The sequence below is a fragment of the Brachyistius frenatus genome, unplaced genomic scaffold (genome assembly GCF_029030835.1).
Source record: "Brachyistius frenatus isolate BFR_SWC_R1_liver_20210118 unplaced genomic scaffold, ASM2903083v1 Contig_73, whole genome shotgun sequence".
Lineage (NCBI taxonomy): Eukaryota > Metazoa > Chordata > Actinopteri > Embiotocidae > Brachyistius > Brachyistius frenatus.
The window spans coordinates 475897-498523 of record NW_027210672.1 but is presented as its reverse complement, the minus strand read 5'-3'; the positions used below and the strand labels follow the sequence as shown (position 1 = coordinate 498523).

General features: G+C 46.3%; 1 protein-coding gene across 2 annotated transcripts in view; it reads right to left on the bottom strand.

The window, feature by feature from the left end:
* Positions 1–589: 589 nt before the first annotated feature.
* Positions 590–22627, bottom strand: part of arhgef40 (Rho guanine nucleotide exchange factor (GEF) 40) — a 36865-nt gene continuing 14827 nt past the window's right edge. Inside the window, exons 8-27 of one of the 2 annotated variants that reach the window (XM_069707941.1) lie at positions 22049–22163; positions 21356–21449; positions 21147–21233; positions 20177–20293; positions 19079–19177; positions 18805–18956; positions 17426–17564; positions 16417–16536; positions 14844–15035; positions 14244–14744; positions 13745–14145; positions 12579–12828; positions 11788–11877; positions 9247–9453; positions 7269–7448; positions 6938–7118; positions 5706–5816; positions 2407–2516; positions 1074–1118; positions 590–716 (exon numbers count right to left, since the gene is read on the bottom strand). In XM_069707941.1, coding sequence (XP_069564042.1) covers positions 1092–1118; positions 2407–2516; positions 5706–5816; positions 6938–7118; positions 7269–7448; positions 9247–9453; positions 11788–11877; positions 12579–12828; positions 13745–14145; positions 14244–14744; positions 14844–15035; positions 16417–16536; positions 17426–17564; positions 18805–18956; positions 19079–19177; positions 20177–20293; positions 21147–21233; positions 21356–21449; positions 22049–22163 — 3173 coding nt within the window. In that variant the 3' untranslated portion in view covers positions 590–716; positions 1074–1091. Of the gene's footprint in view, positions 717–1073; positions 1119–2406; positions 2517–5705; positions 5817–6937; positions 7119–7268; positions 7449–9246; positions 9454–11787; positions 11878–12578; positions 12829–13742; positions 14146–14243; positions 14745–14843; positions 15036–16416; positions 16537–17425; positions 17565–18804; positions 18957–19078; positions 19178–20176; positions 20294–21146; positions 21234–21355; positions 21450–22048; positions 22164–22627 lie in introns of those variants that run through there. The other variant, XM_069707942.1, reaches the window with a different exon arrangement.

The following is a 22627-nucleotide window of genomic DNA, read 5'->3' as shown; positions in this document are numbered from 1 at the left end:
GAGGGGAGGACGGGGGGAGGAGGGGGGGGCAGCCTACAGTACTCCATTCAGCCTTATGAAAATGACAAAGTACATAATACATTCTAAATCTGCAATCCTACGGTGGATTTATGCCCCTTGCATATTACTTCCTGTTTATTATCAGATGCCGGAGCATGTGATGCGACCAGCCAGCCCAGGCAGTCAGTGGTTCAGACCAAGTGGTTTGGCCTAGTGGGGAGCCGTGGGGCAGACAATGGCCGCACTGTGTGGCTGAAGTGCCTTTGGTGTCAATGACTCTGCCAGCAACTGAGACTGGCAGATCCAAAATGGCGGAGCGCAGAGAGCCCTGCTGGTGCTTGTCATGGTTTTAAACAGGGCAGTTTTTGATCCTTTTTGGATGCAGCTTTTTTTTTTCTTCTTCTTCTTCTTCTTCTTCTTCCATCGGAGGGGGGGAGAGGAGGGAGAGAGGGACAGAGGGGGGGGGGGGGGGTCATATCGGAGCCGGGAGGGTTTTCTTTTTTCTTTTTTTTCGGGGAGAAAGCAGTAGTGCGGTGCTGCTCCGCTTAATCTGCTGGCATTTTATTTATTTTAAGGAGGTGAAGGGAGACGGGGGGGGGGGGGGGGGGGGCATGTGGGAGAAGTTCAAAAATAGAGTCTCTCTTTTTGTCTTCCTGCTCCTCGAAGTCCAGTTTGGATCACCCAGAGGTGGAATAGAGATGTTCAGGCTCCAGTTTCTGATCACAAAAAAAAAAGAAGAAAGAAAGAAAGAAAATAAGATAGAAGAAAACCCAAATGAAAAGATGGACAATTATAAACACGCTGAAATGTATCATCTTTACGTTTCGGGCGATGTCTTTGGATTGCATTTCATTTCCACAGCGCTAAACCTCAACATAAGTTATCTCGAGGCACTCGGGCGTAGAAAAAGCTGTTTCTGTTTATTAGAAAAAGGAGCGTGACCTCACAAAGTGAGCAGCGCGGGGGGGCCGGGGGGGGGGGGACGCAGCGAAATGAGCAAAAGGGGGGGGGGGGGGGAATAAATAAAAATAAATAAATAAAAAACACACGAAAGAAACGTGTAACAAACTTACTCTCATTGAGATGACGGGTCACACGGCGGTGGAGGGAGATTGACTCTGAGGAGGAAGAAACAGTCACATTTTATATTCTACACTTAAGCGTGCGTTCGCACACGCGGCAATCCTCCCTCTGCTGCTGAATATGTGCATATCGCTGTCAGCGTGTTTGCCCTATCTGTTTGGGCTGCGTGTGTCCGTCTGTCTGTCAATCTGTTCCCACCGCAGTCTGTTTGCCAATCTGTCATATTCTGTTTGCTAGATAAGGAGATTGAAAGAATGTGTGTGTGTGTGTGTGTGTGTGTATGTATATATGTGTGTGTGTGTGTGTGTGTGTGTGTGTGTGTGTGAGCAAATTCATTTAAAACTCCACCGCGGATGTGGCAGGTTGGTTTTGCTGTTTGCTTGCAGCATCGTGTCTTCGGTTTACAAACATTACAGAAAATGATTTTAATGTTTGAGAAACAACTTTTTATATATATATATATATATATATATATATATATATATATATGTATAAGAAAGTGTCCCTCGTTTCGTCGCCGTTAATCACGCACATATGTCACACGCGGATTTGCTGACATTTTCATCCAAAGTTTATACGTTTTTAATAAACGGACAGACAGGTTGGTTTTGGCAACCGTCGGGTCTTATGGAGTAAATCGGTGACTAAAAGTGTCATTTTCTTCTGCCGGCGAGATTTTTTTTTCTTATTTTGCACAAATCTAAAACTATCTGAATATGTGGAGCATATGATACATAATATGTGGTGTATAACCAGGCCGTGTGAATACGTTGGTTTGTCCACACTTGTTTCCAGTTGTTAAATTGTAATGGGCATTAATATTGACTCGTGCTGCGTTCAAATGCGGTCGTATTTACCGCGCACACGAGAAGAGTCCGTATGAACGGCGCCCTCTTGTGGTATCACCGACGTCGGAACTCGAAATCCCCTTTGAGCCTGGAGTTCACGAGTTGCGACATATGTACGAGCTAATATGATGTAATTTTAGTCACGTAGAGCTTGTCTTCATTATGTACATAATCGCCTCCGTATGAGGAAAATGTTGACGACGATAATGATGATATTTTTTTATGTTGTGGCAGTTTCAGGGCATCGCGAACTAAACCACTATAGTTCCCGGGATGCAAAAGAAGCTCTATGAGAGACTATTTTCTTGTGAAGTTCCTGGCAAACCTTCTGCCTCCGGAGCCAGCAGAAAAAAGAAAAGAAAAGAAAAAAAAAAAAAAAAATCTTTTTCCACTTTCACACTTTATATTTAAGTGTTGAGCAATTTCGATTCACTTTGGCGTCACTCAAACGTGTGTTTTTACACTCTGAGCCCACCTGTGAGTAGCTCGTTGATCCGGAGCTCCTTCTGGGGTCCCTCCCCGAGCCCGGGGATCCCCCCTCCTTCTGACTGCCCACCGAGGAGGAGTCTGAGCAGCTACTGTGGACTGAGAGAGGCAAGAGTGTGTGTGTGTGTGTGTGTGTGTGTGTGTGTGTGTGTGTGTGTGTGAGTGTGTGTGTGTGAGAGAGAGAGAGAGAGAGAGAGAGAGGATGTTACAATTAACAGATAGCATCAAAATATATCTAGAGTGTGTTAGACACTTCAAATATGTCTTGCTCTGCTTTTTGCTCAGGGAAGCAGTAAAAAAAAAAAAAAAAAATTCCAAATGGCACCTTTGAAGTTTGATTTATACGCGCCGATTTCTTTCCATTCACGTTATATCGTGCACTTTTACAGTTTAAGGATCCCCGTATCACAATGTTTCCCTGGATTTGGCTGAAACGGATGGAGGGCAGGTACGGAGGAGACAAAGAGAGAGGAGTCAGAGGGAGAAGGCTTTCCCCCACCCCCCCCACCCCCTCGCCCCACCCCCCTACCCCACCCCACCCCACCCCACACCCCTCCTCATCCCGTTCAATGAATTTCTAACACCGTTGTTCGGTCCCAGAGGACAATTCATGCATTGAAATCCTGAGCTGCTGCACTCAATGAGACACCTGGTGAGCAGTATGTGCATTACACCGGGCCATGAATGGGAAATCACTTTGTGCTGCAGGGCAACAACGGCCTTTGGAGAGTGAATGGTGGGTCTGGGATCGGAGGGATTGTACTTTATGGTTTAACTGTGCAGACGGAACTCCTTTTTTTTTTTTCTTTCTTTTTTTTTTTAAAGGGGAAAATGCACCATCGGAGGTGGTGATGTCGTTACGTAGGAAGGTCCAACATGTTGAAGGTAGATTAATGACTGTAATCTGTTGCTAATCACACACGTCCGGTGTCTTTCAGTCCAGATGTCGCGGCTGTTTTTTTTTTAATGCACTTTAAGGAACTGACAGGTTTCTTTTGAATTTATATCGTTGCCTAAACATTGAGGAGGTGACGATGGCGAGTCACGTGAACGGTTAGAACTTCTTGTGGCAGATCCACAGAAAATGAACCCCAAATCCAGAGACTTTTAGCATCTTTTCAGCTCAGTGTTTTGGTTTCACGGCCCACAACGCTGACTTTAGACTTTCGTAAGCGGATACTGCCGAAACATAAGACAGGATCTTTCATTTTGAGATAGGATGTTCAAAAAAAATGTCAGCGCAGTGTGTGCAGGATCACAGCCCGCCAGCGCCATTGACGCACCGTGTGGCTTCACAGTGGTGGACGTGGAGGACCTGCGTGATCGCGAAGGTGATGGAAGCAGTTAAATAATAAATCACGAAGATGTGGAACGGTTACAAATTCGAGGGCCGCACCGGGATCCTCGCCGACTTAAGACAGATGACGAATTCTTGTCCGATACGGAAAGCATGATTTGCCCCGAAGAAGGAAAACATCTGGAGCACATCTGCAGTATGTGTTGGGACGCTGCAGCTGCTAGCACAGGAAAAAAAAAATTAAAAAAAATCCATATCCAGATCTTTATCTGTGATGTATTTTTATGGTCTTTCCCGTCCTTTTGTTTCGGAGACTGAATTTACAGATCAACACGTCATTGTAATGACAACGTAATGAATGGGGGAGGTGGGGGGGAGGTGGAGGGAGGGAGGGGGGAGCGTGAAACAACAGCTATCGGTTCTGTGGAGGGTTTCAGTTCCACGTCTCACCTTTCAAACACAGACGGGCGAAACCAGTTCTTCAGTTCAAACTGCGGCTTCAGGAAGTCGCCCGGTTTTAAGTGACCGGATTGGATTACTGGAATTGTTCAAATCTGCTTCATGAGCTGAAAGCGATGTGGCCCTGAGATTACAGACGGGAGACCAAAACGGATCCGAGGTGTATCCACCCTCACCCCCCGCCCCGCCACCCCTCCACCTCCACCTCCACCTCCCCCATGCAACAAGGTAATCATGTTTTTTTTGTGTGTGTTTTTTTTCTCGATCTCGAGCCCCTCGGCTACTCTATGAATTTTTGATATTTGTCTCACAGAGAAAAAAAAATTTAAAGAGCGGTGACATGCCTGCAGAGAATATACAGCGCAGCCAAAAAAAAAACACGTTTTACTTCTGCTCTGATCAAATCCCATCACAGCCTGTGCCGCTGTGTCGGCCTTAAACTGTTTTTAAGGCAGACAGCAGTGACACGCTTTGTCTTCTCTTCTCCTCCGCTGTGTTCATCAAGAAAATATGCAGCTGACTGCTGACATGGGTGAAATGTTAAAACCGCTACTTGCGGGTTTATGGATGTATAGCGCTGAGTGACGACGCCACGATGAGAGTTAACTCGGATTCCTTTCGCGAAAAAAGTTGCTGTCATGTTTTTGGCAGAGTCCACTCGCATAAGTCTGAAGTCAGCGTTTAGTTGCTAATTTTAGTGCAAAAAATTAATTTTTCTCTTGCTCACTGGTTCGCTGAGTCGACATATTGTGCGTGCGTGTGTGGGAACTTTGACGTTAAAAGGTCGCCTGGAAGTGGGCGGGCAGTATCGCATACTTCTTTTTACCTTCAGCACGTACTGCAGCTACCCTTACAAAGTGTGCAGGGTAGTGTGAATACATTTGGGAGATACTTCATCATGAAAATGAACCTTGAACTTTGACCCTTTTGGTAATGATCGTCGTGATCCGACATTTGACATAAAAGGAAAAAAGGTTGCGATTTGGAACAAGCGTGCTTTCTTTTAATGGCTCTTCTTCTTCTTCATCATCATCATCATCATCTTTCTTCTTCTTTCTTCTTCTTCTCCTCCTCCTCTTCTGTCTTTTGCCTGTTACAACCAGGTGGAGCATCGGCGCCACCAACTGATGTGACGTATCTTCCGCTGCAGGGGTTTGTGGGTCAGAACAGTCCCGACGACCAGACGCAGCAGAACATCCTGGTACTTTTGGCCGTCCCTTATACAGGATTTAACATCCTATGTATTGGGACGTACTCAATCTTTTCCTGGCACGCTAACTAGTACGGTAGTATGGATATCTGAACATGCGGATAATCCTGCCGGCTCAACTGACGTGCGCCCGTGAAAACGACGGAAAACTCCCGTCCGTTGGGAAGTGAAGTCGTCGGGGTCTGTTTTTGGTTCGTTCACGCTGTCCAAAAATCTCCATGAATCCTGCGCTCCGTCCCGCCGCCGCGTCGCAGGCCGACGTGTACATGGAGTTTGTTGCGTGAGTGGAACCCGGTGTGCGTCCGCGGCTCCGTTGGCCTACCTCTGTCGTTGAGGCTGTAGATGGAGTCCAGCTCTGAGCCTGGAGTTCCTGTCGCGTCCAGCAGGAGCTTACTGGAAATGCCCATGCAGAGGGACTCCTTCAGACACAACTCTGAGAGAGAGACGCGGAGAAATCATCTTACAAAAAAAAATACACAGTTTCAGTAACGTGAAACTTGATAGCAGAACGCTACTTAGACAGCGGGTAACCAAATGTGTCGGCCTCCTCTAAACCGGCCGCGGGGCATCTCGTCCGGGCCGATGCCGAAATCTGACCCGGCAACGTAAACGAGGGAACGAAGATCGGCAGCATGATCAACAGCACCCCGGACCGCCGGGGATATTTTTAAGCGTTGTGCGCTCACGGGAAAGACAAATAATCATCGCAGATGAAGTTACACCAGGAGGAATGAGACTAGTTTAGTCTACGGAAATGTAAATCCTCACCAACTACTTAGCTGTTACCTAAAATAACTCCGCCGCTATTTTGTGAGTCCTAATTTCAGATATTTTGTCCACGCAACAACCGGCGGCGTGACGGTTTGAAGGTTGCAGTGGACGCACGTTTCAGAGTGTTTTCCTGTCACCGTGACGACAGTTAAAGTGTCGCAATCGATAACAGCACAACCCAGAAGCATCATCTTTCTTAGTCCGCGCTTTCTTAGAACTCTCCCTTGGTGCCTGCCGTTACCCACAATGCAACTCGGACGCCGACAGTTCTCGCCAGAGATTTTGTGTATGTGTGTTAGGATTCACAACGAGACGATTCGAGGTGAACTCGCAGCTCGTCAGCCCGCGACATCAAAGCGACCACACGAGACGGTTTAGCGTCTCCGTGGCGACGACGCTCAGGTTTGAATGTCGACTTTTTCAAGCTTTTTTTTCGTAGCTGGATTACAGTTTGTGCCGTTTTAAGACGTCACCACGGATGCGGATCGGGAGTTGCTTGCAACAGTTGCATTTTTAGTTGTGATGAAACGAGACGGTGGAGAATTCGGAGCCACCGACGGGTGCTTCAATTAAAAATACCGAGGGAGTTTATGCACGTCCAGGAGATCTCATTTTCAGGAGCAGAAAAAAAAAACTCTTGGGCCTTTTTACGCTCTTAAAGTGCCCACTTGTAACCTGACGAGCTCGGTCGGAGGCGACGCCACTGTTTTGCCTGAACCCGGGCTTCCGATCGGCGGATGTGGCCTCGATAAACACACGCAAAGGTCAAAGGTCGCGCGCTACCTGTGTTGTTGATGGCGTGCGTCCACAGCAGGTGGGCGATGTCGTGAGTCCACGTCTGCCTGTCCTCCCGGTCCCGCGCCTGCAGCGTGACGCAGTCTCTGGTCCGAGGAGCCTGTCGGACCCAGACCTCGAACTTCAGCCCGTCCTCGCCGACGCTCTGAGTCAGACCCATCTCACCCGTCTGCGAGGGTGGTGGTGGGTGGGAGAGGGGGGGGGGGGGTTCATAGTGGTGGTGAGAAACTGAAGGACAGGAAGTACAGGAGGTCGTTTTCTCGTGTGTGTGTGTGTGTGTGTGTGTGTGTGTGTGTGTGTGTGTGTGCGAGCCGGGCACCTTGATGCTGTGTTTGTAGCTGTAGGCGATGCGTCCCGGGCTGGGACTCTTCGGCTTGGTGAAGATGACCATGTGCTGGTAGAGGAAAACGTTCCTGGCGCCCGCTCGCTTCCTCCGAGCCCCCCCGCACACCGTCAGCTCGCCCTGCCGTACCAGCTCGCCGCGCTCCGCCACCGGGATCTGAAATCACACACACACACACACACACACACACACACACACACACACACACACACACACACACACACACACACACACACACACTTTAGGACGCACTTATCTTGGCCTCGGGCCCAGGCCTTAGGCCTTAATCTGCTGAAGATACCATCTAAATTTATATTTTAAGAGGCCATTTAGGAATTGACTTTGAAAATCATGTTTTCTTTGCCAGTGGGTTGAAGTAATTCCACTTGTTTCTAATCATTAATTATCTTCTTATGTTGTTATCTAAGTGGCATTATCTATAAAAAAAAATAATAATAATAACTCATCTGCCTCTCTGCAACAAAAATTAAGCGAAATAATCTCAGACGGTACGCTGATTTCTTAAATTGTTATAAGATGAAAAAAATAACATTTTAAAAGGCTGATTTTGCTGCTGTGAAGCAACAGAAATGAACAGTTATAAACTTATGAGTCCTCAAAGGCTTGTTGACACACTTATTAATGAATTCATTAAATGATTATCTGGCATTCTTTGTGTTTTCAGAGTACAATCTCAGATCCTCCCTCCTTCCGTCACCTCTTCAAAATTCTCCAATTTTCTTCAGACATTTAGACTACAAAGACTGAAAAGGCTTCTTCTCCGCTCGATAAAAGAAAAGGACAAAGCCGCGTTATTGTTCCGGTGACACATTCCCGCTTCGCTCCGATGCTCCTCTCCGTTGGATCTTTGCTCTAATTGGCCGACTGAGTCACGTCTTTTGTACGAAAATGTGACTTGTTTTGTTTCACGTCAATTGCAGGGCCGAGGGTCTGCGACGCCGCTGCCGCGACTGGAGGCGGAAAGACGACTCGTGAGAGCGAAGAACCGCGCGATGCGAGCGAACGGCGAACGCGGCGACACGAGCGGCTGCAGCCGCTCCGACGACGACATTAAAGAGGCCGATAATTCACCAGCAACCGGTGACACGGGACTTTATTTTTAAAACCTCTAGAGATGTGTGTGTCATGATGTAAGTGATGCTTCACACACTTTACGAACACCCACATCGACACCCACCCAATCACATGCACGCGCGCGCACGCACACACGCACACACACACACACACACACACACACACACACACACACACACACACACACACACACACACACGCGCGCGCACACACCTGCACTTACTATAATTTTTACTTGGAGAGCTGTTACAGCGCGGTTTGAAGTAGCTCGATGGGAGTGTTTGCACTTCCGTAATCTCTCCCCTCGCTCGAAAAGGGGGGGAGGAGGGGGGTGTGTGTGTGTGTGTGTGTGTGTGTGTGTGTGTGTGTGTGTGTGTGTGTGTGTGTGTGTGTGTGTGTGTGTGTCACGACTACCTCTGAATGATACTGCTGTGTCAGAGCAGCACTATATAGGGCAAGAGGATACGGTGCTTTCTGAGTTTTCGGGTAAAGATTAGAGCTCCGCCTCTCCTCCCACAACTTTTTCCCTTAGTTGCTACTGTACTCCACTCGCGTTCGCTCGGAAGAAACAACTGAGAAACGATGAGGAAGATTAAAAGACAACGTTTCTGTTTTAAGTTCGGATTTTCAATGAAAAATACCAGAACTCCCAAGAAATGTAGAGCCATTTTTTTTAATCTGGAGTTTACGTCCCAACACAATCAAAATAAATCATGTTGCTTTCGATAAAACATGCAAAACTGATGACAATTCCTTCATCCGGCCCGAGCTCATCAATACGCTTCCGCTTCTTTCCATCTAAGAAAGGAAAGTGGGACTTGACTGTTGCAGAGTCATAAACTGGGACAGGCGTTCTCACCGGACAGCCGACGATGAGGTCACTGGCCCTGAGGTCCTCTCCGTGCCGCTGGGCGTGTCTGAGGATGGAGAGGGCGGAGTCTGAGGCGGGATTTATCCCCCCCAGCTCCTCCAGGGCCTCGCAGTACTGCTCCAGCCTCTGAACGGGAGCCTGGAGACAGTGAGGGAAGGACAGGGGGGACAGGGGGGAGGCTTGGGGGAGTTTGGACTGAGGGGGGGGGGGGGGACAAAAAGGGGGGGCATGAGTGTGTCTGCTGCCGTTTCCACATCACAGTCAGTCAAAGTAAATGAGTCAAACCAGAGCCGTGTGTGGTGAACTAGTGTTCACTGTGTTTATTCTGTATAAGACATTTCAATTATCCAACAATGGGAAAAGTGTTGTTCAATCTATGGTCACAAACCAACATTTATGTTCCATCATGCATTGCACAGACAGAAATGAGACCAGTGGAATGAGACCTGAATACAAAAGTACATTATTTCTGACATTGCACTAATATGCAGAGAATTTTTTTCAAAGTTTAAATTTTTGAAGATGTGAAATTTCACATCGAAAAATGAAGAACACGAAGGCAACATGTCATTTTTTCTATTTCAAAACGTGTCATATATATATATATATATATATATATATATATATATATATATATATATATATATATATATGTCAGTGAAAAGTATTGGTTGTTTGTTTTGTTTTTTACGTATGGTGCGTTCAGGAGCAACTTGGGAAGTTGGAAAGTTCTGACCTCTAAGTCCCCGTCCAACGTCCCACCTCGTTATTGGCTCTAGTTATCTGAAGTCAACACGGCAGGACAGACGCTTTTATACAAAATGTGGAAATGCAGCTACAACAAAAACGTTCTCACTAAAAAAATCAAAGATGTTTGCCGGCCAGATCGGGTAGCAGCAGCGTCTTACAGAAATGTGCAGCATCCAAATCAGACAGGTCAGCAGCCTGTTGTAAGTCTGAAAGCACCACATGAAGATCAGCTTCCTTTCTACTCGCTCTATTTAATTAATGTGGGCGTTCAGAGAGTTCTTACGTTCCAAGTTGGATGGACACATCAACGTTTTAAACTTCCTCTCACCAACTAATTTCCCCACATTTGGTTTGGTTGTGTCTGGTCAACCTGAAATCCACCTGAACAAGAACCGGGAACATCCCACCGGGACAGCAGGAGGTTTTCTGGGGGGCTCCGAGAAGCCGGTTTGACGTCACCCGACATGGCGGCGTTTGTGGGGGGGAAAAAAAAGAAGAAACGTATTCCGCCCGAAAATGAGATGAAATAGCCGGACTTGGTGAGCCGAGCCTCCCTGGTGTTTGGTTATGGAGACGATGACGAGGTTTTTTGGATTCTGACAGCAGAAATTCAGCAGATGTTTTGGGAGGGTGGGGGGGGGCGGCGGCCATGTTGTCTGTTTGTGAACTCTAAACTAGAAAACTTGGGATGTTTCAAAATGGGAACTTCTCTAATTCCCGACTTCCTGAGCGTACGAGTAGTTTGTGAAAGATTTGCAGACCATTTCCTGACTGATTGTGGTCTGAAATACTCTTGAAATATTGCACATCTGTTTGTTGATAATTATAACATTTCGGCTGAATTTGATGAAAATTAGTCATAGTTCAGATGTTTTTTGGGACTTTTTTCTGAAGAGGCCCTTTTTGCTCCCTGAAGCCCGTGTAATCAGGATAATTATTGTTTTGGTCTTTATTTATTGAAGGTACAAGAAGCCGTGACTAATTTTACAGCCGTGATGTTTCAATCTGTTCCTTCCACTTGTTTTGATCACAGTAACCACGACGAAGAAGTAGCCACGTGTGTCCTCGTCGCCGTAACAATCATCACTACCGTCTCCAAAATGAACGCCATCATCATTCAGCCCCGAACACCAGTTTCACGCACATCACCATAAACCATAAACCTTCCTGTAGCCGCTAATGTGTGTCAGCTGCTTCCGAAGCTGCTGCAGGTCGTGAGGCGAGCGCACGCTGCCTCCTGGTGGTGACTTGGGAGAACTGCTCCTTTATGGGAAACAACCTAAAGAGATCTTAAGCACTGTCATCTCTCCATATAAAGTCCTCACAGTAATCTCATGATGCCGTCGATGTATTGGTTTTAGTTAATTGTAGCACGGGAGCTCAAATTACTTTCTCTGTAATCCGCCTTTAATTGGCTTTTTCTAGTGTACATTAAACGTGTAATTAGCCTCACTGTATACAGCTCGTTGTTTTTTTAATTGCCACCACAGACGAGTAAAGCAACTTTAATTGGTTTGTGCTTGTGATGTCGCTCGAAATGACGTTCGCACGTTGCGATTTAACCAATTTTCTAAAAATAAAGAAAGACAATAACCAAATAAAACATTTATAACTCTAACACTCCGATTCATGTGTACAGAATCAGGAGTGGGAGAGAATTGAGCTCTTTTCTCTGTTAACTGGTTAAACACCCCAGATTGAAACTCTCTGTGGAAACAAAATGATGTTTAATTGATTCAGTGATTTTTAAAAAGACAACGGAAACATGAGGATTTCTACCTTGAAGAAGTCGGCGGCCTGTGTGACCAGCGGAGAGTCCAGTTCTGGTTTGGTCCTGATGTAGTGGGCGTACTGCAGGAACTGGTCCCGCTGGGGTTCACGGGCGACAAACACATGTGGGCAAAAGAAATGAAAGAACACGAAAGGAGCGGCGGTCGGTTTTAATTTAGTCAATCGCACAAAAGTGACAACAAGTTTGATATTAAAACAAATTATAGCAACTTCTTTGAAGTTTATCCGCGTATACGTATTTGAGCTTTTATTTTGAAAAATTAGGGTAAATTTAAAGTCAAAATCTGTCAAATCTTTGCTCATAAATGTCTAATGAGATTTATATAAAAGTGATCTCAATACAAAATCATCTGACGCCAATAAGTGATGCACTGGACTGTTTTGTTAACATGAATTATTGAGTCAAAACACATTAATCTTAATTGTTTTGACAAAAATATTAATAACATTTTTCACCGACAGGAAGTAAAAGGATGAAGAGAGAAGAGAGGAGGGTTCGGGGAACTGGTTAACAGGACACAAACGAATATTGAAATTGAGGTTCTTAATGAAACAGGAAAAAAGAAAGTATTTTATTTACGGTACCCAATAATTATTTATTTGTTTGCTTGTCAATAAACTGTGATTTGTTCCAGGTGAAATCCTGAGTTAGTAAAATCTTGTGTCCAATAATCTCAACATCTCGTCTCTAAAATTTAAGTAAAAAAAGGAGTGCAATATTATAATCATAACTGACACGGATGACGGCAACAAAAAGAAGTTTTCCTTTCTGAACTTACATATTTGCTGAAGCAGTCCTGTTGCAACAAGCTCTGCACGAGAGCGCCCTCCATGGCGGGGAGGAGGTTCTGCGAGTGGAAGGTGGCGAGGCTGGCCCAGTTGGGGAAGAGCGAGTCCGCCTTCCCCCTGATGGAGGCCGGGGCGTCGGAGAGCTCCAGCAAGGGGACGTACGTCTCCTCCACGCCCTTCAGGACGGTCACATACTGCCTCTCCGAGCTCAGCATCCTGCACCACAGCAGGTAGAGCTTACTGCGGGACAGAAGGGGAGGGTGGCGGGGAGGTGGAGGGGTGAGTACATATACAAGAGCAACAAACGTGGGAGAAAGTGGAGTTGTGGCAGGGAAGAGGAAGTGGGAGCGAAGATAGCAGTAAAGCAATGGACAGAGATCAAAGAGTCGGTAATGAAAAAATTATCTCAGATTGCAAACTGGCTGATAAAATCGTTCAGAAACAGACCTCAGTTATGCTTAAATGATCCTAAAAAAAAACAATTCATCACTTCCCTCTTTCATGTCAGTCTGGTCGACTCCTAATGGGATTTCAAATGTTGCTCTTTTTTTTAGCTCTGAGTCGACCGACCGACATCTGATTTTATGACATGCCATAAATGCAAAACACATACGTTTTACAAAAACATCTAAAACGTACGGAGCCCGGGAGTGTTAAAAAAAAAACAACGTACATAGAGTTCCCGTCGTTCCCAGGTTTTAGCTCATCTTTTTCCACGTTTTAATTATTCGATTATTTTTAATTAATCGATTTTCATAAACTTTCCGTTTCCCTCGACCAATGTTACGTGACATGGACAGCACACCATCTCAATGTGTCACTCAGAAAGTATCAAGTCAATCTGATACTGATTTTCAAAATCAAAGCTCTCCAAAGTATCATTGGTGTGCTGTATTCTTTCTGATTTTTTTTAAATTTTGTTTTCTGATTCTGACATAAAATATCAAGTCATCCTGACGGGGAACTGGTCTGTAGAGTTGTCTTTTAATATCAATCAGCAATCAGAGGACATATAGCACATGTATGATATTTTGGAGGGCTTTAATTTTGAAAATCCACATTAGATCGACCTGAGAAAAACGTGGCTTTGATGTAAATATGTTTTTCTCTCTATGACCACTACCGTGCTCCGTAAGAAGGAGACACAAACACACACCTCTGTGCTGTAGACCCGGCCCTGTCTGTCCCCGTCTCCCTCTCCGTCCTCCCCAGCAGGACGTGTTGCCGTGGCGACCCCGTGTGGTCCACCACCTCCTTGCTGCTGACCTCCACTCCTCGGATGAGCACGCCTCCACCTCCTCCTCCTCCTCCTCCTCCTCCGCTGCCGCCGCCCCCGCCCCAGCCGGGGATAGCTGCAGCCATGCTGGTGGTGATGACCGGGTCGGCCACCGCCCGTCGCCCCAGCCAGGACATGGGGGAGCTTCGGCTGGCCCCGCCCACCGGGGACTCGGCCGGTTTGGGGCTGGCGTTGCCTCTGCGGGGCGCCAGGAGGGCCTGGAGGTCAAAGCTTGGGTGGCGCCTCCTGGGCGGCTTCGGAGGGAGCGGACCTTCTGTCGGCTGGAGGGTCATCGAGACAGTAAAAGACACGACTTGTTAAACCTGCAGTCAATAGAACAGGAAACAATCGTAGTATTTTCAAAATAAAACAAACTCACGCTCTTCTTTGTGGGATTCAGAAGGTTCTGGAGGAACTTCCCTCCTCCTGCTCCTCCTCCTCCACCTCCTCCATCCCTCTTGTTCCCCTTCTCCTCTCCGATCTTCAGCGTGGAGCAGGTCTGCGGTCTGAACAGCGACGCCAGGGAGCCCCAGGACTGCAGCCCGCCTTCTCCTCCGCCGGCCCCCAGCCCCCAGTCGCCCTCCCCCTCGGGGCCCATCAGGTCCCACAGGCTGCTGGCGGAGGACGTCTTGGGCTTCCCCTGGCCCTGGTTCTGAGTCCTGTCCGACTGGAGGAAGCGGGGTTTGACCTGCGCGACGGTCCGCTGGTACCGCTCCACCGTCTGGGTCCACAGATCAAGGAGCGCCCCGCCGCCCAGCTCCATCGCCAACGACCGCGCGTCCTGGAAGCGGGACGGGGGGATGGGAGGGAGGGAGGCGAGAGGGCAGGTGGTGGCGGAGGGCGAGGATGAGGAGGAGACGGCATCGCACCACTGGGTGGCCTGCGGGGGAGACGGGGGGGAGACGGGGAGACCATGAGACAGATGTTGTTGTTTTTTTTAAAGCTCGACTGTGCGTTTATCACTTCCTGCTGCGTTCACCTCCGTCAGCGTGGACAGCAGCCTCTGCGTGTTGTCCAGCGTGGTCCAGCAGTCGGACAGACAGTGGGACATGTCTCTCAGCTTCTCCCTGACCGGAGGAAGTCGGATCTGGACGCGGCTCAGGCCCGCCCAGTCCAGCTCGCACCAGCCCTCCAAATCGCTGAGCACCGATAGAGTCTCGCTGTGCAGCTCCTGAAAGACGCACCAAGACGTGAAGTCTTCCAACCCGTAAAAAAAACACACACACAAAAACCCCTGAAGTGTTTACTGGAGACGCTCGACGAGACACGCTTGGGAAATCACGAGTGGAATAATGGTACAGTAGCTGCCTCTGTTGGGAATATTCTGGCAAAACCTCTCCATTAGCTTCTATCCACAGCAATGACACAGTGGGCTTAAAGCACATCTGTTTACATTTGACACTTTTAGTGAGTAACGCGCAGTAGGATGTGAAGCTTTAGGGTCTTTTCTGGCTGATAGGATTCATTGTGTTTGGGTTGGGGTGACGGGAGGCTCGTTGTTTTGATGGGAAACATTAAAAACAGAAGAAAAAAAAAAAACCTAAGAAAAAAGAGTATATCATGCGGAGACGGAAAGTTAGGAAAATAATATAAAAAAAATGTTTTTAAAAAGAAGGTATTTTTACTGTTTCATTAAGTTTCCTGGTTTTAGAGGCTTTTGATGAAACACGACTTCCCACGAGAGCGAGACCTTTGTCGGCTAAATGTCAGCGGTGTGACAGAATCAGGCCAGCGAGAAGCTGCAAAAGATCAGCAGCGGGACGGGGAGGGCCGAACGACAACACAGTCGGTTAAATACCATGGATAAAATACAGAAAAACAAAGACCAATAAAAAGAAAATTCTGCGTGAGAGTCGCAGCGGCGAGCACAGAGGAGACTTCAGTTTGGAAAAGAAACAACTTGCCACCAAAAAAAACATGTTTTTTAAAGCCCCGTTATGTAAACATGAAACATGTGGCTTTTACAGATTATTGACTAAATACAGTAAAAGTAGAGACGAGTCTTTAAGTCACATTAAATCCATTATACACTGATATCTATAGAAAGTTTCTCAGTATTATACATTTTTCAGACCCAGAACCTAAATCCACTTTTACTTACACTCTATGATGCAATTTAGCTTTTTTATTTGTAAAAGAAATGTGCAAAAGTTGCACTTTAAGGCCAGTATTTGTGGGGTGCTTTTTTTTTTTTTTTTTTTTTTTTGTTGTTGTTGTTGGATGACATGAATTTCTGTTTGCAGGAAGAAGAAAAAGAAGGCGATCCTGGTGAGCACTGGAGGAGTCGACGAGTCGCTGTTCATCTCGGTGTCCGAAGGGCAGCTGAGTACATTTCTGTGTCATAATTGATACCGCTGGTGAAAAGTACCAAAGTAAGATTATTTTCTAATCCGCGTCATACAATAGGGGTTTTAGCTTCTCGACTGCCTCCATGAGGGTGAAAGAAATACACTGAACTCGTAGATTTGAAGACGAGCAAAGTTGTGCTAAAGAGGTTTTTTTTGGGGGGGGGTTTCCACAGAAGCCACGTAAAAGACATACGAGCGACTCACATTGGCTGTTTCTCTGAACGTCTTGAACTTCTGCTGTTTGAGTGAGAGTCGGCTGAGGGACAGAGGAGGGTCCTTGTAGTCCTCCAGCTGTGACTGCACTCGCTCGATCTCCTTATCGCACTGTGGATGAAAGGCCAACAGAGAGCAGAGAGAGAGAGAGAGTATGGGGGTGAGAGGAGGACACGAGGCATTTTACTGTACAGGAGGTGGGGGGGCAGGGGAGCAACTCATGAAATGGAGCGGAAACAAATATGGGCGAGAGACTGAAGGTCATTGCTTTATTTCCTTTCATCCAGTGTGTGCTGTAAGTGCAGTCGACACTATTTAGATCGCACTAAATGACAGCAAAATCAGGGTCTTTACAGAGAGAAGCAGAGGAGTAAAAACCTCCTACTGTACAACAAGTGGTTCCCGACCCCGGCGATCCGATTGGTCAACTGCACATTTGGAACGTGCTCGAATCGCCATGACAACGCACTCTGCTCATCACTAGAAATATCACTCCGCCTCCTCAATGGGAATATAGATAATTGGAATTGAATTTTATATAACGCGCAATAGGATGTTGTTTTTACTTGTTATAGCCCATTTTTAGTTCTTAGTGGTACCCATGGAAACGGTAATCCTACTACCAAAAGGTTTTATATTTTGAGAGCGACTTGCCCCACAATATAAATACATTTTGATTATATATTTTATTTAGTTGGTAGCTTGTTGTATAATCGCAGTATTACACCTCAGCGTGTGCTTTAACGTCATTATTGCCGCCTCTCGTGTAATGTTGCTAAATTAACATCTTGGACACCAAGAAACTTGAGTAAAAGCCAACTTTCACTGTAAATAGTGGGTGAAATATTGATCATTTTCTCCTTGAAAACAGAAACTGTCAATATTTTATCTTCCGATGAAAGTTTGTTGAGGACATTTTGGGAGTTTTCAGAGGCAGCGATCGATCGATCGGACGGCCGCGTAAAAAGGAGAATAAAACCCCATTTCCTCCCTCGCACACCTTCTCCAGTTTGCCCACCAGCCCCGCCAGCCGTCCCAGAGCCTCCAGGTCGCGACCTCTCTGGTTGGACACTCGGACGAGCCGATGCAGAGCGTCGTCCACGCTGTCGTAGAGCTCGTTGGTGGCAGCGAGAGCGGCTCTGCGAGAGGAGCAAACACAAAGAAGTCTTTTCATTCAAATTCTACCGACGGAGAGAGCTTGCCAAAGGAAAAGAAACAAATCAGCGTGTTGTTGAACAGCCTCAGACTCATTACTGAGTACGAACAGAGCCGCTACAACGCTCCTCAGATCGTCTTTAAGCCGACGTCGTGCACAAACAAACAAGCTGCAGCGCTCCGTCCTCCGTTTGTTCTGAAGTTTCTTTTCTCCTCCAGCTGGTTTCCATTTTTTTTTTTTTTTTTTTTTATTTTTTTCCGGGCTGAAAACAAACAACTTTGTTTTCCCGATGAGGAGTATTTTTAACTGATAACTCATCTTGACAAAATAATCTGCCAGTCAGGCGCGAGAAGAGAAGGGACGTGGAGATCACTGTTTGAGCCCGTCGGGACCGAGCCGCTCCTCCGAGGGTGGTTCTGTTTGTTTTTCCCAATTAGCGTCGTTGTGTTTGTCATGACTTCTTCATATTTAAAATAGTCTTCAAATGCTGTGTCTAATCTATATTCCTCTGGTATGCAGTCTCATTAGCGCCGTCGTAGTGTGAAGACAGTCTTCTACGTGAATATGTTTTGATATCATGGTGAAACTACTGAACAACACAATAACATATGTTTGGTAAAAACAGCAAACTGTGGTAATTGTTAGCATTATGCTACATGCAGGGATTTAACAAAGCTTCAGTGTGAAGACGTTAAGATGATGTATCGGTCCATCGACATAAATATAAAAGTGGACGTCGCTTCCGGGTCTGAAAAATGAGGCCGATGTAGAAGTGTCTTAAACTGCAATACTGCCGAGGGCCACTAGAGGTCGGCTCCAAAATGCCCGCGGCGCCGTAGACTCCCATTTAACTTCGCTCACTAAATTCGAAGTCAATAAATTCTTTCCACCAGTTATCTCGGTGTTGTTGACTAAAGTCCCTCCTTCTTATTCGTTTTCTGGCGGTCCATCTGAAAAGAATCCCGCCATTAATTACAAATTCGGCCTAAAAAAAAAAAAAGACTTGTTTTTGAGGGCGTGTCTGATGATTGACAGGCCTGTGATGCGGTGACGTTTCCGCTGCTGGTGGGCGGGACGTAGTATCGTCGGGTTTCCGATCACATGGAAGCATGAAAGAAAAATGTATTGCATATCATCCAAGTCAGTGAGATCCATCCTCTTAGTCCGGATCAAAGCAGACAGCGACGCGCACGACGAACAAACTAAACTGAACTCTCCGGTACCTGCAGTCCGGTGACTTCTGTGCCAGTCCTGACGCGCTATTCGTCAACCCCGCGAGCCAGGCTCCGCCCCTCTGCTGCAGCTCGGTGAGGCGTTGGTCGGCCAGGACGCTCACCATGAGCTGGCTGTGTTTGCCGATGCTCTGAGGAACAGCCTGAGGAAGATCAGCGACGACTCATCAATCATCAGACTTTCGTCAGACACAGAGGAACGCGATCAACGACACGACGTGCGGACAAAGAAGAGCGGAGAGCGCGACGTGGTGAATCTACGGACCTTAATGTTGTCTGGCATCGGCTCCGTGTCCATCGACTGCAGCGCTTCTCCCAGCAGCGAGAGGGCGCTCTCGCAGCGCTCCGTCAGACTCTCCAGACTCTGAACGGACAGAAAGTAGAAGTGGAATCAGTGACTTTTACTTCATTCCATCAAATAAACGTAAAAAAAAAAAAAAAAACTGAAAATAAAGGAGTCTCTGCTTCGGAAAGACACGAAATGTTTTCCATTATTTCAAAAATCCACAAGCGAGGTCATAAACGGCTCCGAGGACGGGAAAACGTTTTCATCTGTTTGGATTGAGCAACATAAACTGTCCGAGGGGGAAAAAGCCATTAAGAGCACTTGAGATTCTCATGGACCTTCTTCTTCTTCTTCTTTCCGTGATCTATCCTCGCCACCCAGCTCGTCGTGGATGTCTGAAATCATCGGACCACCGCCGGACAAACACTCGTTCCAGCCAACATCCTCCTCCACCTCTCCTCGCTGCCTTCCGACAGTTTGCTTTCTCCGACTCCGCTTCAAGCAAGTTATGAGCAACCTGAACTCAGAGGCTGCCACCAGGACACTCTACACTACCTACAATATATCTCATAATCAAAACAACAACACAAACGGGACCTTTGAGAGAAAAATGTAAAGAAAAAAAAAATCCTCCTAAAACTAAAGCTGGTAATCCTGCTGCTTAGAATACACCTTTGTCTAAAGTTAATCAAAATTGATTCAAGTTAATGATTTATGTGATAAATGTGATTAAGATCACCCTTGAGATCTGTGTGTGTGTGTGTGTGTGTGTGTGTTAGGCTGCAACAACTATTCTGCGAGGCCAAAATGTAATTAATACAAATGAAATAAATCAGATTAATTGAGCAAAAAATGCAGACATCAGTCGATCTTAAATGCCTGAAGTGATTACCCTCCCCTCCCCCCTTCGCCCCCTTCCCCCGTGACCACTCAGATTTACTCCCGGGTCTGTAACTCTGGATGTCAGTGGACCTACCACTGTAGACAGAAAAAGCTAAGGAGAGCTTTGGGATGATAAAACGTTCGAGGAAACATGTTTATTTCATGCGAATGTGACAAAATAAAACGGTCGCTCACCAGTCTGAAGGCCAGCCAGTCGGAGTGGCAGTGGGTGAAGTCTCCGTCCATCTCTGTGGGTAACTGCTGCTTGTCTATGTATTGCTGAAGGACCGTTGTTCCTCGAACTGTGTGGAACTGGAAAGAAGAGGAAAGAATACAAACAAACCAAAAAAATCAGGGCAGGAGATTGTTTCGAAAAAAATTACGCAGAACAAAATAATGAGAGATCATGCCGTAACTGTGAGTGTATAAACTCTTATCCGAGCGTTTTAGTGTTAAAAAAATATCTTTAATGAATGCAGACTTAATAAAGCTAATAATATTTTTCAATTATGGCTTCAAATAAAAACCTTTTATCTTTTTTTTTTCAGCTTTCTTACCAAGAAACTGAGGAGAAATATGAGAAAACATTAGAAAATGAGCCGAGAAATATGAGGTGCCGCTCCGACAGCTGCATTAACACAATTTGGGTGGGATTTCCCTTAAAAAAAACAAAAACAAAACAAAACACAAACCACACTGTGCTACAAAAGTTTGTGTGCTTGAGAAAGGCGCTCTGCCGATCAATGCAAAGCAAATACGCTGAATTAGCAGTACGGCGGGGCGTAATTTGAGAAGTCGACATGTGCCGAACGTATGGAGATCAGGTTTACTGGACGCAAAGCGCAGTGTGAGACCGTGCGCTCCAGATGAGTGCGTCTGACGTTGATCAGATTTTAGCGAGGGACAAAAACAAAGAAGGGTTTATAAAAGGCTTATTCCCTCCTGCACAATTTGCATTTCATAAATAAATAGTTATAGCTGTTGCTGTGATGGAAAACACATTTTGTTCCCACACTGGGGCTTCGGCATATGCGCTCCACGTGGGCGTTCATTGTGCACGTAGGTAAAGGAATGAAAAGACAACTGAACCAAAAAGGAAGTCAACGGTGTGCGGTGATGGCGTGTTGGGCCGTAAATTGTAAACATGTGATGTGTATGATCTCACCTCTGCGCCCTCCAGAGTATGAGGAAGAGACTCCTGCTGCTCTTCCACCAAAACCAGAACGGAGCCGAGACCGCCAGGAACCAACACCTGGAACACGCACACGCACACGCACACGGAAACACATGCGATTGAGCTCCCATGACAACTGCAGGCAAATTAAAGCACGCAAGCAAACTTCTTTTTAAATTTCTTTTTTTTTCCAGTCTCACCTGGAACCGTTTGAGCGCGGCGAGGTAGAGAGCGGAGGGCGGACAGCGTCTGCTGTCCATCAGCACCGTGAGACCTTTTTCTTTGGCTGCGGGGCTGATGAGGGTGGAGGGGGTGGGGCGGACGTGTCGTTCAAACACGGGCAAAATCAGAAGGTTTTTATCACAAGAATGATACCGATAGAAAAACTTTTACAAACAAAGTTCGCGGTTGATTTGCATAAAGTCATGTGATTTTTTTCTTCCCCGCGCTGTCGTGAAACTTTTTGTTCCGACCCGCTGTGAGCACCAGGCGAGCCGCGATCGTGCCAGGTGAGCTGGCAAGCTCCGAGATGTTTCTTAAATTGACTTTGAATCAGTTTGTTGTGTTTGTCACGGTTTTCTGGCACATGGTGCGCTTCCCTAACTCCACCTTGTGATGTATCTGGCAAAAGCCGCGAAAAACATGTCGAGTCGAATGCAATGAGGAAGCCGTTTTTGGTCTAACAGGTTCGGTGTTAGAAACAAATGATGCAAGGTTGAATATAAATATCAGAAAATAAGCTGAACAAAAGTATTAAAAATGTAAAATTAGAGCTGTGTTTACAAGCCTTTAGTCTTTGGTGATATCTAGAAATATATATATATAAAATAAACTTCTTGTCTTGTGTGTCTTTATGTTATTTTCTGACAGGAATAGGAAGAACACAGCCTTACCGAGTGATTCTGTGGTAGCAGGCCAGGATCCGGGCCATCTCCTCCCCACACAAACCCTCCTCTGATGCATCTGTCTCCGTGACAACCAGAGCATGCCCCAGCCTGTCCACTGTACCTGAGGTCAGTAAGCATCTGATTAAACACTGAGCTGGGAGGCCAAGAGAACGCTCTAATCCTGCAACCAGAAGGCTCCATTTCATTTTTTTTACTGTAAGCTTCTCAGTGTTATTCATTTCTGTTTGGGATTGTCATTGTGTAAACTGTAGAAATACAGTTCCCATAATGCTTTGGGGGAATGCAAGCAGGAATTCTGCTTTTTTTGGTCTCAGAAAAACTGCCGGATAACTTTAGATAGTGAATGACGTGATTATGCGGTTATAAGAGTGACTTTTTTTTGTTTGTATTTCTTGATTTATGGCAACAAGTCCTCCAACCAACACAACCGTATACCGTAGGTTGTTTGTTCCTATCCTCAAAAACGGTTTAGGGAGAAAAAACATTTGGTTAGGGTTACGGAACGAGAATGGTTTGGGTAAAAATTATGATTATAATGCTGTGCGTCAAAGTCGCTATGTCCTT